The sequence below is a fragment of the Mustelus asterias genome, chromosome 7, assembly GCF_964213995.1.
Source record: "Mustelus asterias chromosome 7, sMusAst1.hap1.1, whole genome shotgun sequence".
Lineage (NCBI taxonomy): Eukaryota > Metazoa > Chordata > Chondrichthyes > Carcharhiniformes > Triakidae > Mustelus > Mustelus asterias.
In genome coordinates, this window is record NC_135807.1 from 51,774,259 (window position 1) to 51,795,711 (window position 21,453).

General features: G+C 41.9%; 1 protein-coding gene across 4 annotated transcripts in view; it reads left to right on the plus strand.

Annotated features, from left to right (window-relative positions):
- Nucleotides 1-13,282, plus strand: part of snx16 (sorting nexin 16) — a 31,886-nt gene extending 18,604 nt beyond the window's left edge. For 2 of the 4 annotated variants that reach the window (XM_078216052.1, XM_078216051.1), the window contains exons 6-8: nt 7,438-7,574; nt 9,272-9,388; nt 11,376-13,044. In XM_078216052.1, coding sequence (XP_078072178.1) covers nt 7,438-7,574; nt 9,272-9,388; nt 11,376-11,481 — 360 coding nt within the window. In that variant the 3' untranslated portion in view covers nt 11,482-13,044. Of the gene's footprint in view, nt 1-7,437; nt 7,575-9,271; nt 9,389-11,375 lie in introns of all 4 variants that reach the window. The other 2 variants (XM_078216049.1, XM_078216050.1) reach the window with 2 other exon arrangements.
- The last annotated feature ends 8,171 nt before the right edge of the window (nt 13,283-21,453 follow it).

A 21,453-nucleotide genomic window follows, 5' to 3' on the forward strand; every position in this document is an offset into this window, starting at 1 on the left:
GAATATAATGCATTTGTGTTTTGGAAGAATAATCTTTACTTTATATCTCTAAATCTATCTTTCCGTGCACGGTCCTCAGAAGCTTGTAAGACCTCTTTACTGTTGTCACAGAATTGTTGCAACTCAGAGCTGATTGTTTTCTGGTGCTAACTTGTGTTGGTTTTGACCAATGTTTTGTATCTAAAAGTTGGGATAGATTCTTGGTCTTAATTTTCAAAATTTTAAACAATTCAGAACTTCACAATTGCAATTGTTGTCCTTTATGCCATTTTCTATATTTGAAAGAATGTAAAACTAATTTACTCAAGAATTTGAAGAATGCTCAATTGGTTTCAGCATGACCTTTAATTTTGTCAATTTGGTATTTCCGATCACATTATCTACATCCTGCTATAACTACAAAGGATACCGCTTAATTGCCATATCCTTGAAAGAAGTATATGTAGCCTAATTGAGTTAACAGTTTCTAGAGATGCTATGTGCTGGACAAGCATGAGAATGTCATAATGTTGCAATTAAGTGGTGCCACACTTTCTGATCTCTTCCCACGTTGTATAAAACCCTGAGATATGTGGTGTTTCTTCAGTTCATTTTTGTTAAAGTAGGTTTTCTTTGCTCCTTAAATATTTCATTGTTAAAGTTTGGGAAATGTTCTCCAGCCAAGCATATGGAAGAAATTTGTGCTCTTTAGGCCAAATGCTAAAACTAACAATCCTCTGCTCCTTAGGTAGCCATACAGAGAGCATATAAAGCAGATAAAACCACCAAGCAAGGATATACAGCATAGAGATTGGAATGCTCGCATTTAACAATTTCCTGAGAAATCTACTAACTCTGGGGAGAAACCAAAGAGAACATAGCATTCTTTGCTTTTCTTCACCATGGTTTTCATGCTGAGAAAGGATTGTCTGAACACTATTTTATGTCTTTGTTGAATCTGTAAGACATGATCACATCTTTAATTGGACAAGCCAGTACTGCACTGGAATTGGGGAAATCCGTTCATCTGTTTTACTTCTGTCTAGCGATGAGAAGAAATAATTCAACCAAATGGATGGGGGATAAAAATAATTAAATGGTGCCTTTCATGACCTCCAGACGTCCCAAAACACTTCATAGTCAATTAAGAACTTTTGAAATGATCACAGTTGTACTTTGGGAAACATGGTAGCCAATTTGTACAGCTAGGTCCCACACAAAGTGATTAAGTCAATTTTTCTTTGAAATAATGCTACAAGATCTTCCACGTCCATCTGAGCGGCAGAGATCGCATCCGAAATACAGAACTCATGTGCTCACTGACCTACATTGTCTTGCAGCTCAGAAGCATCTTGGATGTTAAAATTCTAATCAAAGCAAAATACTGTGGATGCTGGAAAGCTGAAATACAAACAGAAAATGCTGGATAAACTCAGCAGGTCTGGCAGCATCTGTGGAGAGAGAAACACAGTTAATGTTTTGAGTCCATATGACCCTTCTACAGAACAAAATTTTAATCTATTTTCCAGTCCTCCCTATCTCTGATCTCCTCTAGCACTATACTTCTCTACTTCTGACCTCTTGCGTATCTCCGATTTTCATCGTTCCACCATCAGCATTCAGTACATTCAGCTGCTGAGTTCATAAACTCGTATTCTTTCTCTAAAACCCTCTTCTGATAAGACACTGCTTAAATCCAATTCCTTTCTTGACTTGAATGCAAAGCCTTCTAACTGCGACAAGATTGCTACCACTGATCCACTTCCAACCTTAAAATTGACCAAGTCAGAAGGGTTCAGTGAGACCATAGGATCTTTGAATTGTATATCACACACCATCTTGATTTTGTATTTGCTCAGTTGACTGTTTTGCTCCATTCCCTTTACTTGTGAACAACTGCGCATCTTCCCGCATTATACTGAATTTGCCGAATCATTTAATCTAAATCTATATTTCTTTGCAGACTCTTGGTATTCTTCTCGCAACTTTCTTTCCAATCTATCTTCATATCGTCAGAAAATGTAGCTACAATAGTCAGTCCCTTCATCCAAGTCAATAATATCGTTCAAGCCGCTGCACTAATCCCTGTTCTACTCCACTAGCTACAAATAATTATTGCCATCTGAAAAAAGATGAATTTATCCCAGTTTTGTTTCCTCTGTGGGCAATTCTCTATTCATGCTAACATGTCCCCATATGCTCTTTAATAGTAACCTTTTATATCACAGGTTATTGAATGTCATTTAGAAATCCAAATTCAATACGTTTTCTGTTTCCCCATTATCTACCCTGTTTGTTACATCCTCAAATAACTCAAATTTGGCAAACACAAGATCCCTTTCACAAAACCATGTTGACTCTGTATATGGTGGCACAGTCGTTAGCACTGCTGTCTCACAGCGCCAGGGGCCCGGATTCAATTCCGGCCAAGGGTCACTGCTGTGTGGAGTTTGCACGTTCTCTCCATGTCTGCGAGGGTTTCGTTCGGATGCTTCGGTTTCCCCCCACACTCCAAAGGTGTGGGGGTTAGGTTAATTGGCCATGCTAAATTGCCACTTAGTGTCAAGGGAACTTGAGGTTCTGTATTATAGGGATTCTATGATTATGATTTTCTGAATGTCCTGCTACTACCTCTTTAATAATGGATTCTAGCATTTCCCCAATGAGAGACATGAAGCTAACCAGTCTATGATTTCCTGCTTTCTGTCTCCCTTCTTTCTTAAATATTACATTTGTAGCTTTCCAATCTGCTGAGACTTTTCTGGTGTTAGAATCAGATGAGGTAGAATGGCTCCCTTTTCTTTTACCACTCCTGGTTTGTCCAGAGCAAGGTTTTTTTTTTAAAAGGATATTCGTCATTTCAGTGCATGTTTAACTGTTTACCTGCTGCAATCATGAAACACACAACACAGGTTTTTTTCTTGCATTTTAACAGAGAACAGCCTTTATTGTATTTAACCCAGTCTAATTCAAATAAAATAGGCTTTTGCATGCACGCATACTCAATAGATTAGAGCGGGGAAGGATAGATTAAGCAAGTTACAGTCCAGTAAAAATTAAATAGTTTGCTATGGTTGGTATAAACCGGGTAGATGCTGGATGATCCGGGTACAAAAGGTGTCATATGTCAGGAGTGCAGGAGTTCTCCCTGGAGTGCGTGCAGACATACAGCATTTAAGAGCTGCTCAGGTTTAACAATAACCCTTTTGTTCTAAGTCATTGGTTGCCAGTCATTGCAACCCAATATGTCTGCATGGTGTTAGGAGTTGGCAAATTGGAACAGGGGATTTTGACACATCATTCTGCTCTTATTGAACAAGAACATCAGGGACAAAATTTGAAAAAGTAGCAGATTGACTGTAGTGCCAGTCTATCAGACAAATCCAAGAAGGTACAGGCGTACACTTTATTAAACTTAGCTGTCCCTGAGGCCGTCGAAAAATTTGAATCTTTTGATTTTCAAACAGGGGAGGCGAAGAACGGCCCCAAGGTATTGTCAGTAAAAAAAACATTATATTGGATAGACACAAGTTTAAAACTACCAAGCAAAAATGTGATGAATCAGTTCACTCCAACATTGCGACTCAAAATTCTAACCAAAAATATGCATTTGGCGCCCTCACGAATGAGCTTGCGAGATATGGTATTGTGTGTGGGGTCTATAGTGATGTTGTGCACAAGCAGCTTCTTCGTGAAAAATATCTAACATTGCAATCAGCCATCAGCATCTGTATGCTGAATGCGCAGTCAGAAAGAACCAGCAAAGAATTACGGTGGCGGGAAACAAATGCTTTCACAGCACGGGGCAAGCCCTGTCCCAACTGTGGCAGCCGTCACTCTCAGAATTACATGTTAGGCATTTAGTAAAAGTTGCAACAAATGTGGCAAATGGAATCATTTTGCAAAATGCTGCAGATCTAGACTACAGCAATCTGCCTATGCCACCAGCCCAATTGCAGCCAGTCACTCCTCCAGGATTTGGAACAAAATGCAACATACTGCCCAGGCAATTGCTAGGGGAAATAGACCCATATGCTGCGCCAGATCCTAATATTGAGGGACCTTGTGTATAGCAGTCAAACTATCTGCACAGAAGGTGTGGCTACTCTACTTTGCACTCTGGGGAGCTTCCAGTTTCATATCGCTGATCAAAACATAAAACCACTGTTGGATCTTCGGGACAGCATCACACTGAGGCTAATCTACTTTGTACACACTAGATTCCAGAAGTGATAGGATATAAAGACCTATTCAACTGCAACCTCATTGGGAAGCCACCTGTAATGCACTATATGAGGCTAGATGACTCTGCACTGTTAGCAGTCTTTTCTCCAAAGAGAGTATTCTTGGCTATTAAACAGAAGGTAGTCGATGAACTGGACCAGATGACAACACTGGGTGTCGTCGCCCCCATAGACGAGGTCACAGAGTGGGTTTCAGCAATAGTGGCTTCAAGAAAGAAAGATGGCACGGTCAGGATTTGCATTGGCACAGCTAAGATTTGAATTGGCTCAGTCCATCTAAACAAGGCACTGCTCGGACCTCATCATCCTATGAAGATGGTTGAACAGGTTATAGCTGACATGCCCATGCTTGAGCCTTTCAGCATCTTGGATGTGAAATGCAGGTTCTGGCAAATCCCATTGAAAGTAGAATCCTAAACATACTATATTCATATCTCTGGTAGGCAGGTACTGTTTTTTCTGCATGCCCTATTAGATCTCCATTGGCAGTGAGGTTTTCCAACAGTGCATGGAGCAACTCTTTACAGGACAACCCTGCAAAATCATTGTCAATGACATCTTGGTCTGGGGTCATACAATGCAAGTTTTTGGGGTCACACAATGCTTGTTTTTGTTTAGTCCTCAACAGAATTCGAACCATATACTTAAAGTTCAATCCTTTTAAGTGCAGATTTTGGGTCAGCCAGGTTCCCTATGTGGATCACTTACGCGCAGCTAATGGTGTGAAGCCAGACCCAGACAAGACAATGGCTCTACGACAGATGTCCATTCCTGAGGACAAGCATGCTTTGCAGCAGTTCCTTGGTACAATGAATTATACTTCCAGTTCATTCCTTGCTACAGTGAGGTCACCGGACCCCTTCGTAAGCTCCTCCATCAAGATGTCAAATGGTGCTGGCAGGAGCACAAACTCAAGCAAGGACTTAGCCCCTCTGGTGCTACAATATGTTTGAGCACCTATACTCCATCAGCAGATGTCTCCTAGCATGGACTTGGTGCAGTCTGCAACCAGAATGGCAGACCAGTAGCCTTTGCATCAAAGGCACTCGCAGACACTGAGACTCATAATGCTCAGATTGAGAAGGAACTGCTTGCCCTAGTTTTTGCTAGTCAGAAATTGCATGATTTCGTATATGGTAAGTGTTGAAACTGATCATCAGCCACTCATAACTAAGAAGCCTCTTCACACTTTGTCTGCACGGTTGGAACACATGATCCTCAAGCTGCAATGCTGCAGCCTCAGTGTCATCTACCAATGCAGTAAGGAGCTGTTGGAAGTTGTCAGGATGGCCGAGTGGTCTAAGGTGCCAGACTCGAGGAGTGTGATTCCTTGCCTTGTGTACATCGGGTGAATTCTGGTCCCTTTCTAGGAGTGTGGGTTCAAATCTCAGTCCTGACATTTCTATTGCAAGTGGCACAGTGGTTAGCGCTGCTGCCTCTCAGCACCAGAGACCTGGGTTTGATTCCCGGCTTGGGTCACTGTGCGGAGTTTGCACTTTCTTCCCATGACTGTCTGGGTTTCCTCCGGGTGCTCCGGTTTCTTCCCACAGTCTGAAAGTCATGCTGGTTAGGTACACTGGCCATGCTATATTCTCCCTTAGTGTACCTGAACGGGCACCGGAGAGTGGTGACAGTAACTTCATTGCAGTGTTAATATAAGCCTACTTGTGACACTAATAATAAATGTTTTTTTACCTGGCTGATGCCCTTCCCGGAGCCTTTCTGTCTACCACTGATGAGACAAGTCATGAGGAGGACATCGACATCATGACTATGGATGTGTTTTCCTCTTGTCGAATCCAAGAACTCAGATGCCCTACAGGTGGATCTCATATGCAGACAGCTTCACAATGTTATCATGAAAGATTGGTTCCAGTCCTCAAGGGAACTTCTGCATGAGCTGCGTACATTCTCCTCCATGAGAGATGAACTAACTATATAAGCTGATCCATGCTTCTCCAGAGGTAATATGCCCAGCCGCTCCACCAAGAGCACACAAGACAGGAAGGATAGAGCAAAGGCACCTATACTGGCCCTTGATGTATGCGATCATGGAGAAAGAAGTATCCGGTGCACCATGTAATGCACTCGAGTCACATCAAACCAAAAAGCCACCAACTACATGAGGTCCCAGACCTTCCGTGGTCACTCAAGGCGGCTGATATCTTCGAATGGTATGGTAAACAACACTTGGTCCTAGTTGACTCATACTCTGGTTGGTTTGAAATCAACCACCTGCTGGTCATGAAGGGCAATACTATCAAGCTGAAGAGACACTTGCCAAACACTGCACGCCTCGGAGGATAATGATGGACAATGTACAGTTCATCTCTAGTGCATTCAGGGACTTGGCACACACATGGGACTTTGAGCATATCACAGCCCCAACGGTCTGCAGAACAGGCGATACATTCAGCCAAGCACCTACTTGAGAAATGTGTCCGAGATCACATGTATTTCTATGCTGCCATGACAGAGTCTATCTTCATCAGCACAGCCCCGTTCTCCAGGCGCACCAAGACCACAATCCCATTGCCAGAGCCCTCTTACAACTAACCAGCAAAACCAAATGAGCGGTGCCTTCATGGAGGGCTGCCTAAGGAGAAAGAGATATTATGATCAAAAGACAATGGGCGATCTTACAAAAGAAATTCCATATGCCACACAAGCATGAAAACGGGAGAGAATTGCACCCATTTTTTTGGGCGAGCTCCCAGACACAATTGAATGGCACTGAGATAAAAAGAGAGCCCAAGTGTGATTCTTGCCAGCACGGGGTGGGGGAGCCTATTCACGTCAGGACGCTAGCTGCTGAGCTCTAAGAACACCATTGTACAGGCATCCTGATCTCCCAGTGCACAGTGTACAGAGTGTACACAATGCACTGGGAGATCTGTCACTACCCCCACCCTGATATTTTTTTAAATAATAGTAAAATGATTCTAGATGCTGGAACTACCCATGGCTGGTATCTAGGAAAGAGAGGGGTTATTAATATGGGTGTAATTCCTTCGGAAACTGGTTGACCTAACCTGTTTAATTTTTCCAACATTTTTATCTGCAAATTAAAGTCTTATCGTACTTTTGAAAGTTGCAATACGTTTATAACATAGTTATGATTATTTAGGGCATCATTCCATAGTCACTTTATATTGAACAATTTGGCTCAATGAAAGAACCAGCATATTACATTTAGTTATGGTTTTCCACCCAGGCTTTCTGTGAAACATTGGAAGAAACGAACTACAGACTGCAGAAAGAACTTTCTGACAAACAGAAGGAAATTGAGGCTTTGAAGAAATTACTAGAAGAAAAGCATCTTCATATAGACGTTTTGGAAAATAGAATCAGGTATTTGGCTATACCATTTATTTGTGGAGTTTCTTTTGATTTGCTAAAATGAATGCCCCAAGTGTGATGTTGCTTAATCAATGACTTGAGTTTTAACAATTCATCCATTCCAATGGCAGTTACCATAAGGTTGTTCTGTTGAGTTATATTATTTAATTGCCTCCTCCCTTTGAAATATTCAGATGACTGCTGTCGTTGGGACATGATGTTTGAGATAAAATCTAGTCAGCCAATGGACTGATCTCTGGCCAGCTAGATTAGAAGGAAAATAAGGGGACAATTGCAATTCTTGGTCTGTCCCAGCACTAGTTAAAAGAGGCTTTGGTGACAATTTTGGAGCATTATTCACATGGCCTCTTGGCAGAAAGATTACACAAAAAGCTTGCCCAAAAATTACAAAAACACAGCTTTAAAATTAATTTTGCTAGGGCTATCACCTGGAATACTTTTTAAATAATTTTATTGATTTTCAAAAAGAAAAGGAGCAGACAAACAAAGTACAAAACAATACAATGACGCAGCTCCCCTTCACCCCATAAACAAATAAAAACTGGAAAAAACACAATTTAAATTAACAATTAACAGTGTTAAGGTTCTTGAGATGTGAAAACACTTTGGAATGTTTCACTGGACCATTCAACCTCCTAACGTTCCATGTAATTAGTCTGATTGAGAGCCCCATGCCACCCTGACTCCCTGAGCTAGTCATATGATGCTGTCATTCCCTATAGCCAGAGTATGGTCCGAGATGAGAAACTGGTCCGAGATGAGAAACTGGTCCACAGATCCACATTCAACAGGTTCATCTTCAGAAATCCTGAGTGTAAACAACAATGACCAGGTATTAAAAAGGCATAATTTCAAGTCCTTACTCCCAAAAAATCTACCGAGGATTACCCAGTCAAGAATTAAGTATGCGCCACTGAAGGAAAGAACCTGCCTCACCTGGTGTGTCAAAGAAGTGATCTTCTGCATAGAAAATGAAAAGTAACTTGAAAAAAATAGTCAGGAGAAGTGCCATGTATGCTTCCTCTATATTCCTCAAGTCCCCGGAATACTTTTTCATAGCAAACTAATACTGCAAAGTAGATATTACAAAAGCTAAGGAGAGGTAGTTTGTCAGACACAAGATAATTCTGGGCTGTTGGAAAATTATCAGCAGTGCTTTGGACATCGCAATAGGAAATTGTCCACTGAAGTGCCAGATAATGTAACTGCTTATTTGTGAAATGTAAACTATGCTGGTCTGTGTATAAAGAACATTATACTGCAGTTGACTGTCTAATTATTTTCCTGGTATTGCATTGTATGAACTTAATTTCAAACTTGAATGTGTGTGCTGTTTCTGCTTCCTGGATACTCTTTCCTGCCTAGCTGCAACTTTCCTGATATAGCCATTGAATGTCATATAGGTTGTTCAACCATAAATGTCACCATAACCTAACGTCCTCATGTAGCATTGTCACAGCAGAGCAAACCTCTCTGGCAGCAATGTAAAGAACATTTGATCAGTTTCTGTTGAGAGTTTTAAGATTGCCAATTCTTGTTGCAAGTATTCTTTTTTTTCCTCATTTTCTTGACACTAAGACTGTAATAGAGCCACAAAATGTGGCTTTATTACAGTGTGAATATATGCATGTGTGTGTTGTACAATTTTGTATTAAAATGTGGCTTTGCATTCTTGGACTGTTTTGTAGGGAAATATCCTTGGAGCAAGAGAAAACACGTAGACCGTCTGGACAAGAGAGTGAATGTAGTGGAGAAGTTGAGTCTTCTGCAGTAGAAGCTGACCAAGCTGTAATAGAGGATAACAGGTAGATTTGAAGCCACATAGACTAAAACATGGGGGATAATGTGCAATTTTTTAAAAGGATTATAATAAACACACCACCAATTTATTTATTACCTATGAGAACTGCGTCTGGAGACTGTTCCAGCTTCAATTACTTTATTTTATCCATTAGTTTTCTTCCTTCATGCACAAGAACACAATAAATAGAAGCAGGAGTAGGCAGTTCTATCCCTCGAGCCTGCTCTGCCATTTAAGGTTGATCTGATTGTCACCTTAACTCCAACTACCTGTTTGCGCCCCCCATAAGACTTGACCTGCCTGTCCATCAAAAATCTCAACCTTGAATATATTCAATGACCCAACCTCTACTTCTCCCTAGGGAAAAGAATTCCAAAGACCATCAACCTTCTGAACAAAAAAAGCAAGATGATATACATTTGCGTATCTTGAGTCTGAATGGTAGAAAGGGCCAAGGAACTAAACGTCCTATTCATTTTAAATGCTTGTAGGTCTCTCTTCAGTAATTATTTTACTTCTCTACAGTTTTAGTGTCATCTACCTTTTTCCAATGAAGGCTCTTACAAATTATTAATTTCGTCATGCCTCATCTGTTATTTATCTACTTTTGAGGGATTCATTTTCTTTGCCATCTCTTCCTTGGTTTACTTTGCTGTTACTGTTAATACCGATGGTAGTCATGATGTTGAGATGCCGGCGTTGGACTGGGGTAAATACAGTAAGAAGTTTAACAACACCAGGTTAAAGTCCAACAGGTTTATTTTGTAGCAAAAGCCAGCTACCAAATAAACCTGTTGGACTTTAACCTGGTGTTGTTAAACTTCTTACTATTAATACCAGCAGCAAGTTTTTCTTTCATGCTCCAGGAAAATGATAAACAACAAATGTGATGCATTTTGTTCCTTTTTCTAACCCTGCACCTGTTTATGCCTGTTCCCTTCGATCTTCCCTTTTATTTGCATTCTCCCTCTGTTTAAATCTGACCTCAGAAACCTTTGTAGACCCCATAGTGCATCATGATGGAAGTACCCTAATTGCTTTTTATGGGTATAGGTCCTGTAATCTATTTGAACGGGTTATGCTGTTGATCAGCCAATTTCTCCTTGTTTTTCCAGACAATCCCTTCCTTAGTGTCTAAAGGTTAGTCTTGTTTAAATCAAGAATCTTTTCTTCTGACATCTCTTTCACTCCTTTAAGCTCAAACGAAGTTCAGCATCTTATCACTGTTGATGCTTCTCGATACCAGATTGTCTGTTTATTCTGGTTTCTGACCCATAACTGCCATTTGTGGATTGAAGCTTTTCTGCTTTAGAAAGCTCCATTAAAGTATGTAATAATTCTAATTATTTTCAATTTTTATTCCACAACAAACATCTTTTGTTCTTATAGGCCTTGCTGATCTGTGTAACTATCTTGACACAGTTTCTAATGCACATAATCTGAGACTGACTGAGATTTAAATATTTAACATGCTTAGCAATATTAATCAAGGACCATAAAGGCATTTGGTAATGGAGGGAAAGTAAAATGTCACATGATGGGGCAGCTACTTTTCTGGCCTATTTCTGTACATTACAAGTGAGTACACAAAGTATGTAATTGGTTGTTTATAAAGCAATTTGAATCTCCTGAGGGTGCAAATGATGCCGTATTAATGCCACTCCTGTCTTTCTTTCTTGAAGGTCTGCTGGGAAAGCACCCTGGAAATTGAAAAGTATCATATGGGGACTAATTTAAGATAGCTTTGGTGTGTGGCCTAAGGTGGATAGATGAAAAGATAAATCTGGAGACCATATAAATGGGGAACAGCACTAGTGAGCCTCAGCACTCCGAACTTGCACTCCTTTATTTACACCACCACCACTACGCCAGTCTGGATTTTTATTTAATTCTCTTGCTCAATTGGGTAGCTGGTGATCTCAATTTTATTTAAATGAAAGTAAAATATAAATGCAAGATGTTTAATTTTTTAAAACTTTTATTTGTTTTAGTTCTGGAATGGAGTCTGATAAAGAACAAGCTACAGCCTCCTGGAACAGCCCTGTAACTGAAACATCTTTGTTTGTGGAAGAAGCCCAAGCTGCAGAAGAAGACTGATGGAACACCCATTTGTTAATGCTGATAATTATTCTTGGTAATAAATTGCAATAGCTGTAGCTGGAATACAGCTCAAAGCTATGAATCAATATGGTTTTGACAATTTGTGTCTGTTTTTAGGATTCATCTTTCCTGAAGTAACCAAGGAAATTGCTCTTCCTATAAATAAATATTTCAGTATATTTTTGCCTGATGCAATGAAGTAGATTTTATTAATTCAGCTTTACTAGGCTGTGAATTTTGCAAATTTGTGCTCTTAATTGTAGGTCCAAACTACTACTATGCAGACAAATTGGGCCATTGATTCTATGGTGGAGCCATTCAATTTTATTTGTACAATTTGTTTTCTGTAAGCTGCACTCAATTTCCATCTAGAAGTACATACATGAATAATTTGGCTAAAATGCACTACTGGTAAATTCAAGCATGATGCGGCCATTTCACTAACCAAGCTGTATTTGCCTAGTGACATGAAAGCCAATTTTTTCCCTGCCATTAATTAAACCGAACTTTAAATGTTCCACGTGATGTTTACTTTTGAATGTCATTCGGTTTCTCCAAAACAAAACTAATGGCTTGAATGGGCATCAATGCAGCTTGGGTGAGAGCAATTGAGCTTTGTTTAAGATGCATAAATTCATTTTATCTAATGGGCACAAAGGCAGCACTTAATCTCATTTAGTTCTGTTCTCAAAATTTGTCTGTTAAAGAGATTTTTGTTTAGATCAGAAGCAAAAATATACCTGTTAATTTTGTCAATTCTACAAACTAGCTAAAGTGATAATCTCAATGGGGTCTTTGCTGATTTTGGCTGGCCAGTAGTGTATGACAGTAATTTACAGTTTACCAGCTGTGACTAGAAAGAAAACACAAATGTTCACTAAACTGTGGTATAGACCATGCATTTGAATTTTTGTCAAGTTTCATTGGCAAAGGATGTTTTAGTTTTTGAAATGCTTTTTTATCTTATTACAATCAAATTGTGATGTTGGTTCATCAAAGTTACATGCTTGATTGCTCCAAGTGCCTTGTTTTTCTAGATTTGCAAAAGATGTAACATGTCAGTTTTTACTTCACCTATATCTGTTACTGAGAGTCTGGCAAGTGGGTTATGAAGTTTGGAAGACATAGAATTTTGAGTATTTATTCCAAAACTGCCTGATTTCATATTCGGAATCTCTTAATTTATGCTAGTAATTCAGATTGAGATAGAACAAAGAACAATACAGCATATATTGCCCCTAAAGATGATATTTAACAGATCAGATGCTTTAACTTTCCACTAGAAGCCTTGCATAGGTGTTTTGTCATATGTAAGTATGCATTATTTGTGTGCTGTGCCAAATTTATGGAGAGTTTATGCACGACTTAAATTGCAGCATATTACCACGGGTCTACCCCGCCACACTAAGAACCTTTGCATAGAAACAAATACAACTTGCTGAAATGGGGGAATATATTGGTTTTAATTTGCATGGTTTCATTTGTGGAAAAATGTTTTTTTTAAATAAAGTTTTTTCCCCATTTGTCATTTAGAACTGTGTTCTTCTTGACATTTGATGCAAAAAGCAATGATTTGATTTGTGTATTTTCTTCTAAACAGGATCATCAGCTGACAGGGCTCCAACCCATTGCCATGATAAATGATAATTTAACCTAAATCCACTTTACTATTATGAGGTGTGCTTCTAACTTGGTAAAAATATTTTACATTTCTGTACAGACTAGTTTTGAATATTTGTTGGCAGTCAGCCTTGTGCCCAATGTAGGGCTGCACCTTACTGATTAAAATGTAGTCTACAAAGCCATGGTTGGCTTTATGCTTTAAAAATAACATTAAAATCTTAAAGTTAGGAAGGAGCTAGTCCCTAATGTATAGAGATGTAGCTAAGTTTATTCTATGAAGAAGCATAGAAAATAGGAGACCATTCGGCATTCGAGCCTGCTCTGCCATTCATTGTGATCATGGCTGATCATCTAACTCAATAGCCTGATCCCATCTTCTCCTCTATCCTTTGATCCCCTTCACCTCAAGTGCTACATATTGAAAATATTCAATGCTTTGGCCTCAACTATTTTCCTGTGAAAGAGAATTCCGTAGACAGACCACTCTGGATGAAGAAATTTCTCCTCATCTCTGTCCTAAACGGTCTGTATCCTCAAAATGTGACCCCCTGGTTCTGGATACCCTCACCATCGGGAACATCCTTCTTGCATCTACCTTGTCGAGTCCTGTTAGAATTTTATGGGCTTCTATGAGATCCCCCTTCATTAACTCTAGTGAAAACAATCCTAACCAACTCAATCTCTCCTCACACGTCAGTCCGCCATCCCAGGAATCAGTCTGGTAAACTTTTCTGCACTCCCTCTAGAGCAAGAACATCCTTCCTCAGATAAAGAGTGGTTCACTCCAGCGGGGTTTAGTATAGCTCCCCACTTGTGGGGAGCTGATGGCCTGACCCTGCTGCAGTGAAGGGGGGACAATTGAGGCCTCCCGGAAAGTGGGGTGCCCCTTGGGCATTGCCACCTTGGCAGTGCCAGCCTGGAACCCTGGCACTGCCCAAGGAGCAAAGTGCCAATGACCGGAGGCACCTTTGCACTGCGCACCAGGCCACAGGCAGGGGCAGGGCCTCTGGGGGGAGCCATCAGTGGGGGTTGGGGGGGTCTGGCTGCCACTCTGCATTTGGGCTGATTGATGGAGGGAGGCCAGAGATCGGAGCTGGCCCTCTGGGTGGAGGAGGGGAGGGACATCGGGGCCGGCCTGGGCATGTTCGGGGAGGCCAGCGATGTGTGGTTGCAGGGCTCGCCAGCGATTGGGAGGCTGACCATGCAGGGCTACTGCGCATGCACCAATCTTGGCGTTGACAGATCGGCATATGCACAGTGGTCCATTCGGCGCTATGCTGCTGGTCTGTCCAGCAGGAATAGGCCCCACCCCCAGATTTTCAGCGTGATTCACACTGAGGCATTCTGCAGCACACAGAGTGGGAGATTGTTTTGAAACTCCCACTGGAAAAAAACTGCAGAATTTACTCCAGTTTTACGTGAATTTGACACTTCATCTAGTTCCTTCATCTAAATCATTAATATATAGTAAATAGTTGGGTCCCAGTACTGATCCCTGTAGTACCCCACTGTCACTGCCTGCCATTTGGAAAAAGACTTGTTTATTCCTACTCTTTCCTATCTGCCAACCAATTTTCTCTATGTCTGAATACACTATCCACAAACCCATGTACTTTAATTTTATATGCTAATCTCATGTTGGATTTTGTGAAAAGCCTTCTGAAAGTTCAAATAAACCACATCTACTGGCTCCCCCTTATCAACTCGACTAGTTACATCCTCAAAGAATTCCAGTAGATTTGTCAAGCATGATTTCCTTTTCATAAATCCAGGCTGTCTCTGTCCAATCCTGCCACTGTTTTCCAAGTGTTTTGCTATAAGATCTTTTATAGATTCTAGAATTTCCCCCCAATAATGACGACAGGCTTACTGGTCTATAATTCCGTGTTTTCTCTCTATCTCCCTTTTTAAATAGTGGGGTTACATTAGCTACCATCCAAAACATAGGAACTGTTCCAGAGTCGATAGAATCTTAGATGATCACCAATGCATCCACTATTTCTCGGGCCACTTGCTTAAATATCCTGGTGTTGTACCTGTTAATTCTCAGATACTTTCAACCAGTTTACTTACTCCAAGGTTTTACCCCGGTGCCCTTATTTGCAAGATGGACAAAGGACAAACACAAGTAAAGGTTCAACAAGTTTATTAATAATAACACTATTAACCCTTAAATTACCCACATAAAACAAGAGGATACCCCAGCAGATTCAAGTATACTACCCGTAAAGATGGTTTGGTTGAACTGCAGGTCTGATTCTGAGTTCCTCTGGTCCATCGTCATGAAGGTGAGTCCCGATGGCCGCTTCTTCATTCCTTCCTTCTCTGGTCAGTCTTCCGAATGGTCACAGCCGTCTCCCCTGTCGAGTCTTCGCTCCTGTGTGACTCGAAGTGTGTCCCTTTATCCCCCAGCCTGCTTGCCTTTCCAGAAACTTCTCTGGCTTCCGGTCAATGAGGTCCCAGGAGGGGGTTCCTATAGCCAGTGGGTTTCTTGATGTCTGCCTGACAGGACACCAGGGTCTGCCCCCCAGGTGTCTATCTCCATGTTGTTGAACTTGTTATCAGATAAGGTATCTACAGGAACTCTTGGTGACAGAAAGTCTGGCTCGATCTGCACTTCTAACAATAGGCCGATGCATTTCAATGAGGTGCCATGATCTCCTAAGTCTCAAGTAGAGTGTAATGACCTTTGAGTGGTTGATGGGTGAGGCCCAGACACGTTTGTGTAATGTACAATTGGTCTGCCTGAGGTTTGACTGTGTTTGATTTCAATATGCCCAATTCTTTAATTTAGGATATCCAATTTTATCAGCCTTAAAACTAGGCCCTGTTTATATCACCACATTCCCTCCTCTTGATCCAATGAGCGTCAGCGAACCGGATCTCTCAATTCTCACCAAACCATCTCAACAAGCAAGTACCTAGAGTCTGGGGTTGACGGTATCATCTCTAACCCACAATAGTACCAACAAATTTAAATGAAGTGAAATAATTTTTAAAAAACAATAAGAAACAATACATCAATCGGGTATATACAAAACAAAGCAATAAACAGTACAAAATGAAGTAAAATAATTTAAAAAAACAAGAAACAATATGTCAATCAGGTATATACAAAACAAAGCAATAAACAGTAAGCCGGAGCATCTGATTGTTGTTGGAAGAAAACGTGGTTGGAAAACTTCCAAGTTGCTTCTGTAAATCAACCATATACTGGTAACACTGAGCATAGTAGGTCAACTGGGCATCAACATAGTCATGCAGGCAACGAAGGTGACGAGCATGTGTACTGCTAATTTCTTCAAGCAAAAGTCTTGTGATCTCTGGCGATCAAATTCACTTTGTTGGTAATTCGCATTTCCTGTTATGCTGCTGAACGGGCCTCTGAGACCTTTGCCTTCTTCAGCCTTTTGCTGCATCTAAATCAAGTCTTTTATTCTGCAAGAGTTTACGTTCTTTAGATATTGTTATGTAGTCCCCTTCCAGAAAGTTTCTAAGGGGTGCCAAAAGGTTGACCTCTGACAAGTGTACTTCCATCGGGCGTGGGGTGAACCACATATATCCGGGGTATCGTAGGCTGATCTTCTGGTCTTTGGTTGATGTGGTGTCTGTGGTTCGGTCTGAGACGAGGAGCCCCAGATAACGGAAGTATGTAGTTCATTCCGGGGAAGATCAAGGTAGCACCTGTTAATTCTTATTAATATCGGATTCTCTTTTCCTTTTCTTTACTAGAATGTCGTATGACTTTTTTTTTTTAAATCAAAGAAATAAGTAAAGGAATAATAAAGGCCCAATAGTGTCATATGAAGGGTTGGTCGGCAATCAGTGTTGATGGGGTTGAGTGGGGTAAGGAGTTTGCAGAGCGTGAAAATAAAATGTTGGGTATGTGGCATGTGTCCTTGTTGTCGGAGGACTATGGCACAGTATAACAATAGATTCTTCATCCCACAACCAAACTGGTGTGTCGGAAAATTATGACGCAGGATAACGTGGGCAGATAAGAAACCCTTTTCAATTGGGTGGTGCATGGAGTGGACGGATAAAGCTATTTACAATCTGGACTGTGATGTCCTGATTCTTTCTTAGTGGAGGGAACCTTTGGTAGCGAGTGCCAGGTCAAATGGTTCTGGGAGTCCCGGTACCAGGGACGCCACAGGGGGTAAGGTTTGCGGGTTCCCCATCCTTTCCGTCGGGGTCCCATGGGCCGGGGTTTGGCTGATTCCCCTGGCTCCTCCCTCCTTTTGTTTTGGCAAAAATGGCTCCTTGGGGTCTTTTAATGCCGGAACCTGGCATTCATGGGGCTCCCCGCCGTAGGTTAGGTTGTCTGCCAGGAATGTGGGGGTTATAGTTGCTTGTCAGGCCGGTCCTTCAAGGGGCATGGGTCAGGGTCCATCGTCGGGGAACTGCTGAGATGGTCGTGTGGGGTAGTTGGGTGGTGCCCTACAGTTCCGGGTGAAATGGTTGGGTTGCCCGCAGGTATAACACTGTGCTTGTGGGGGTGCATATCTGGGGTTGGTTTTATCTTGTTCCCTGTACCGGGGTTGGGAATATATCAGGGTTCTGCGCAGGGCTGCAGTTTTCTGTATCGATGATTGGCAGGGGTATAAGGGGGTGAGTTCCCCTGTCCCCACCTCCCCCTTCATTACGCCAAACTGGGGCTGGGTCTGTGTGGATTGGGTTCATCTTTCTGTGTTTTGTGGGCTTGGGGGTGTCTGTCTGACTTCCTGTTCCCACACACGAGTCATTTTGCGGATGGCCCAGGCTTGTGTGTGTGTGTATTATCATCGGGATCAAAATTCTCACAGGCTTTCCGACTCCCTTTGGTGGCGTGTGCTATCAGGGTCCGGATCCATGTGGGCTGGTGGTGTGCATTTAATTGGACTCGATTTAATTGGCCGAAAACTGCAACAAATTGGTTCCATAGTCGGCCTGCATAGGCTGTCGGGTGTTCCCCTCGCTTTTGTTGGCAGTTGTTTAAACCTTGTACCGGGTCATCCCTATTGTAGCCTATGGCGGCCAGAATGGCTGCCTTCATTTCTGGTAGGGTTCCCCCGGCCACGTTCTGGGGTTCGGGTAGGGCGGAACGGATGGCAGGACTTAAACATAACAGAATAAGTTTAACCTCTTCTGCCTCGTCTAGGCCGTTTAAAACACAATATTGGGTGACCTGGTCAAAGAGAGCATGTGGATCCCCGGAGGGTTCAAATACTCCAATCACTTTAGCTATGTCAGTGAGCTGTGTCATGGTGTATGGAGTTACATAAAAGTCACATTGTGGTTCTGTCCATCCTGTCATTGGGTGGTGACCAGATTCATCGGTACAGGAACCGGATTAGTGACTGGGCTTATTGGGATGGTAAAAGGACGAGGAGCTGAGACTGAGCTTCCCCAGATGAGGGCCGGATTAGGTGGTGCCGTTGGTTCCACTACTGGGAAGGGAGGTGGGGGTCCCCAGTCGGCAGTGATGCTAGCTGTTGCATAATGGCAGGCATCCTCTTCTAAATCCCCCCACTCTACCCCTGGGTCACTATCCCCTGTTTCGGTTGTGTATGCACACATTGCACCCCTTTTTATGGCTAGTTGTGCTTTTAAATCTTTAATCTCGCGCAGGCATTTGGAGTGGTCTGTTGCGCAGGCTGTATTTATTTTTCCTGCTTGGTGCAAAACTTTTACTGCAGCCTGTAGGTCACTGCATTTACGTTTAACTTCCTCTACCTGTTGCAGCGCAGCCTCTCTCATGGACAGCACGCTGTGTCTTTTGGTAGGCTTTATCACATTGAGCCTGGAATTGGCTCATGTGTATCATATTGATTTGGTTCCTTTCCTCTCGTGTGTTTACCTCCACTTCAAATTGTTGTATGCGCACGGTCTTCCATCAGGCGCACTTAAATGTGAGGATGGTTAGGTACACTGCCATAAGTAGGATTCCTATTACGGCCAGTTGTGACAGAATGCGGACCCTTGGGTGGATTTGGACATTTGAACCCCAATCCCAGAGGTCCTCCCATTCAGCATGACTGGCCATAATTATTTCCTTTTAGGATTCGTCACTTGAGTATAGGTAAGGGATCAGAGTAGGGGTCCGAGTAGGGGTCCGGTTTTCACTAAATTCCCTCCCGTAGATTTTACCTAAATTCCCTAGACTGTTCTAGTTCTTACACAGTTTGTCCACCTTGTGTTACAGACACTGGGTTTATGGCCCAATTTACTGGTTGAATCTGTATTAGTCCTTCACTCACTTAAGACTGGCCGTCACGTGGGGCAGCTGCCCTCTTAATTCAGGCTCAGATGGAGTGCTGGAGAATACCGGGTTGAAGGTTCGACTTCAATAAGAAGTGATACGATGCTCTGAAGTCCCATCTGGGGTGCCACTGTTGTACCTGTTAATTCTCAGATACTTTCAACCAGTTTACTTACTCCAAGGTTTTACCCCGGTGCCCTTATTTGCAAGATGGACGAAGGACAAACACAAGTAAAAGTTCAATAAGTTTATTACTAATAACACTATTAACCCTTAAATTACCCACATAAAACAAGAGGATACCCCAGCAGATTCAAGTATACTACCCGTAAAGATGGTTTGGTTGAACTGCAGGTCCGATTCTCTGAGTCCCTCTGGTCCGTCGTCACAAAGGTGAGTCCCGATGGCTGCTTCTTCCTTCCTTTCTTCTCTGGTCAGTCTTCCGAATGGTCACAGCCGTCTCCCCTGTCGAGTCTTCGCTCCTGTGTGACTCGAAGTGTGTCTCTTTATCCCCCAGCCTGCTTGCCTTTCCAGAAACTTCTCTGGCTTCCGGCCAATGAGGTCCCAGGAGGGGGTTCCACTAGCCAGTGGGTTTCTTGATGTCTGCCTGACAGGACACTAGGGTCCGCCCCCCAGGTGTCCATCTCCATGTTGTTGAACTTGTTATCAGATAAGGTATCTGCAGGAACTCTTGGTGACAAAGTCTGGCTCGATCTGCACTTCTAACAATAGGCCGATGTATTTCAATGAGGTGCCATGATCTGCTAAGTCTCAAGTAGAGTGTAACGACCTTTGATGGGTCAGGCCCAGACTCGTTTGTGTATTGTACAATTGGTCTGCCTGAGGTTTGACTGTGATTTCAATGTGCCCAATTCTTTAATTTAGGATATCCAATTTTATCAGCCTTAAAACTAGGCCCTGTTTATATATCACCACACTGGGTTGTAGATTATCAGACCCTGAGGATTTATCGGCCTTCAATCCCATCAGTTTCCCCAACAGCATTGGGGATTCTGAATATATGTGGGTGCTTCCTACAATTAATTCTTCCCTCAACTTAAAAAACTTTAAAAAAATTTGCAGAGGTTCAAATAGTATATAATGTGCTTCAGTTTTACTGCTCACTAGGGTCTCACTGATGCAGCTTATATCTGAAAAGAGACAAGAGGAGGAAAATACTCATCTGTTTTATGTGCGTATTGCTCACTTAAATTTCTGGAAATAACCACTGAGGTTACTTACAACATAACAGATAAAGATAACTCGTCATGATTATAGCTCTGCTCTTGTCCTTGGGTCGATGGTATGCGTTTAAATCCCACTCTGGTTTTTGAGCAAATATAGAGTGACATTCCAATGAGATACTGAAAAGACTCAGATGTTGATTGGAGATCTGATCTGTTCCAATCCTAGCCAGTACTCATTCCTCTATCCATTGATAACAGCAGAAACAGATTAATGTACCGCTATACTTCTTCATGTCTTATTTAAATGGAAAATTATACACTGCTTAACTATCATTGGGACATTTCTGAGATGAGTCCTTGAATTTGCTGGTGCACTTCAAATTCTTGCCTGTTTGTCCTGCAACTCCACCCCTGCCAAGTACCAAATAATTCTAATCAAATTCACAGTGGCGTCCTCTGCAACGGTTACGAACATTGGCTAGTCCCTGGGGATCTGCTTAGGAATCAGTAGCATTTTTTTGTGTGATTCGAGGTGCTTACTGAGTGAATAAAGCATCAAGATTCCACAGTTTGGAACAGAGAATAAACTTTAAAAGTTCAGAAAGATAAACCAATTTACAATATCTATCTTATGCTCTTAACACTCAAGCCAAGTATGAGATAAGTGTGATCTAATAGGCAAACTGTTCCAAACACTCACTACACACATGACTGATGCCACCAAAACCTATTCCCTGCATTTCTCAACAACCCACCCAACCCACATGGTCAATTCACCAATCTCATCAAAACTTCATCTTTCTCACGAAGGTTTCCAACCTCCACATTGAAGAAATAACATTGGAATTTTCTCCAAACATCACCCCCATTCAGACGACTTGACAACAACCCATCTTGCAGGTTACAATCTTGCCTGCC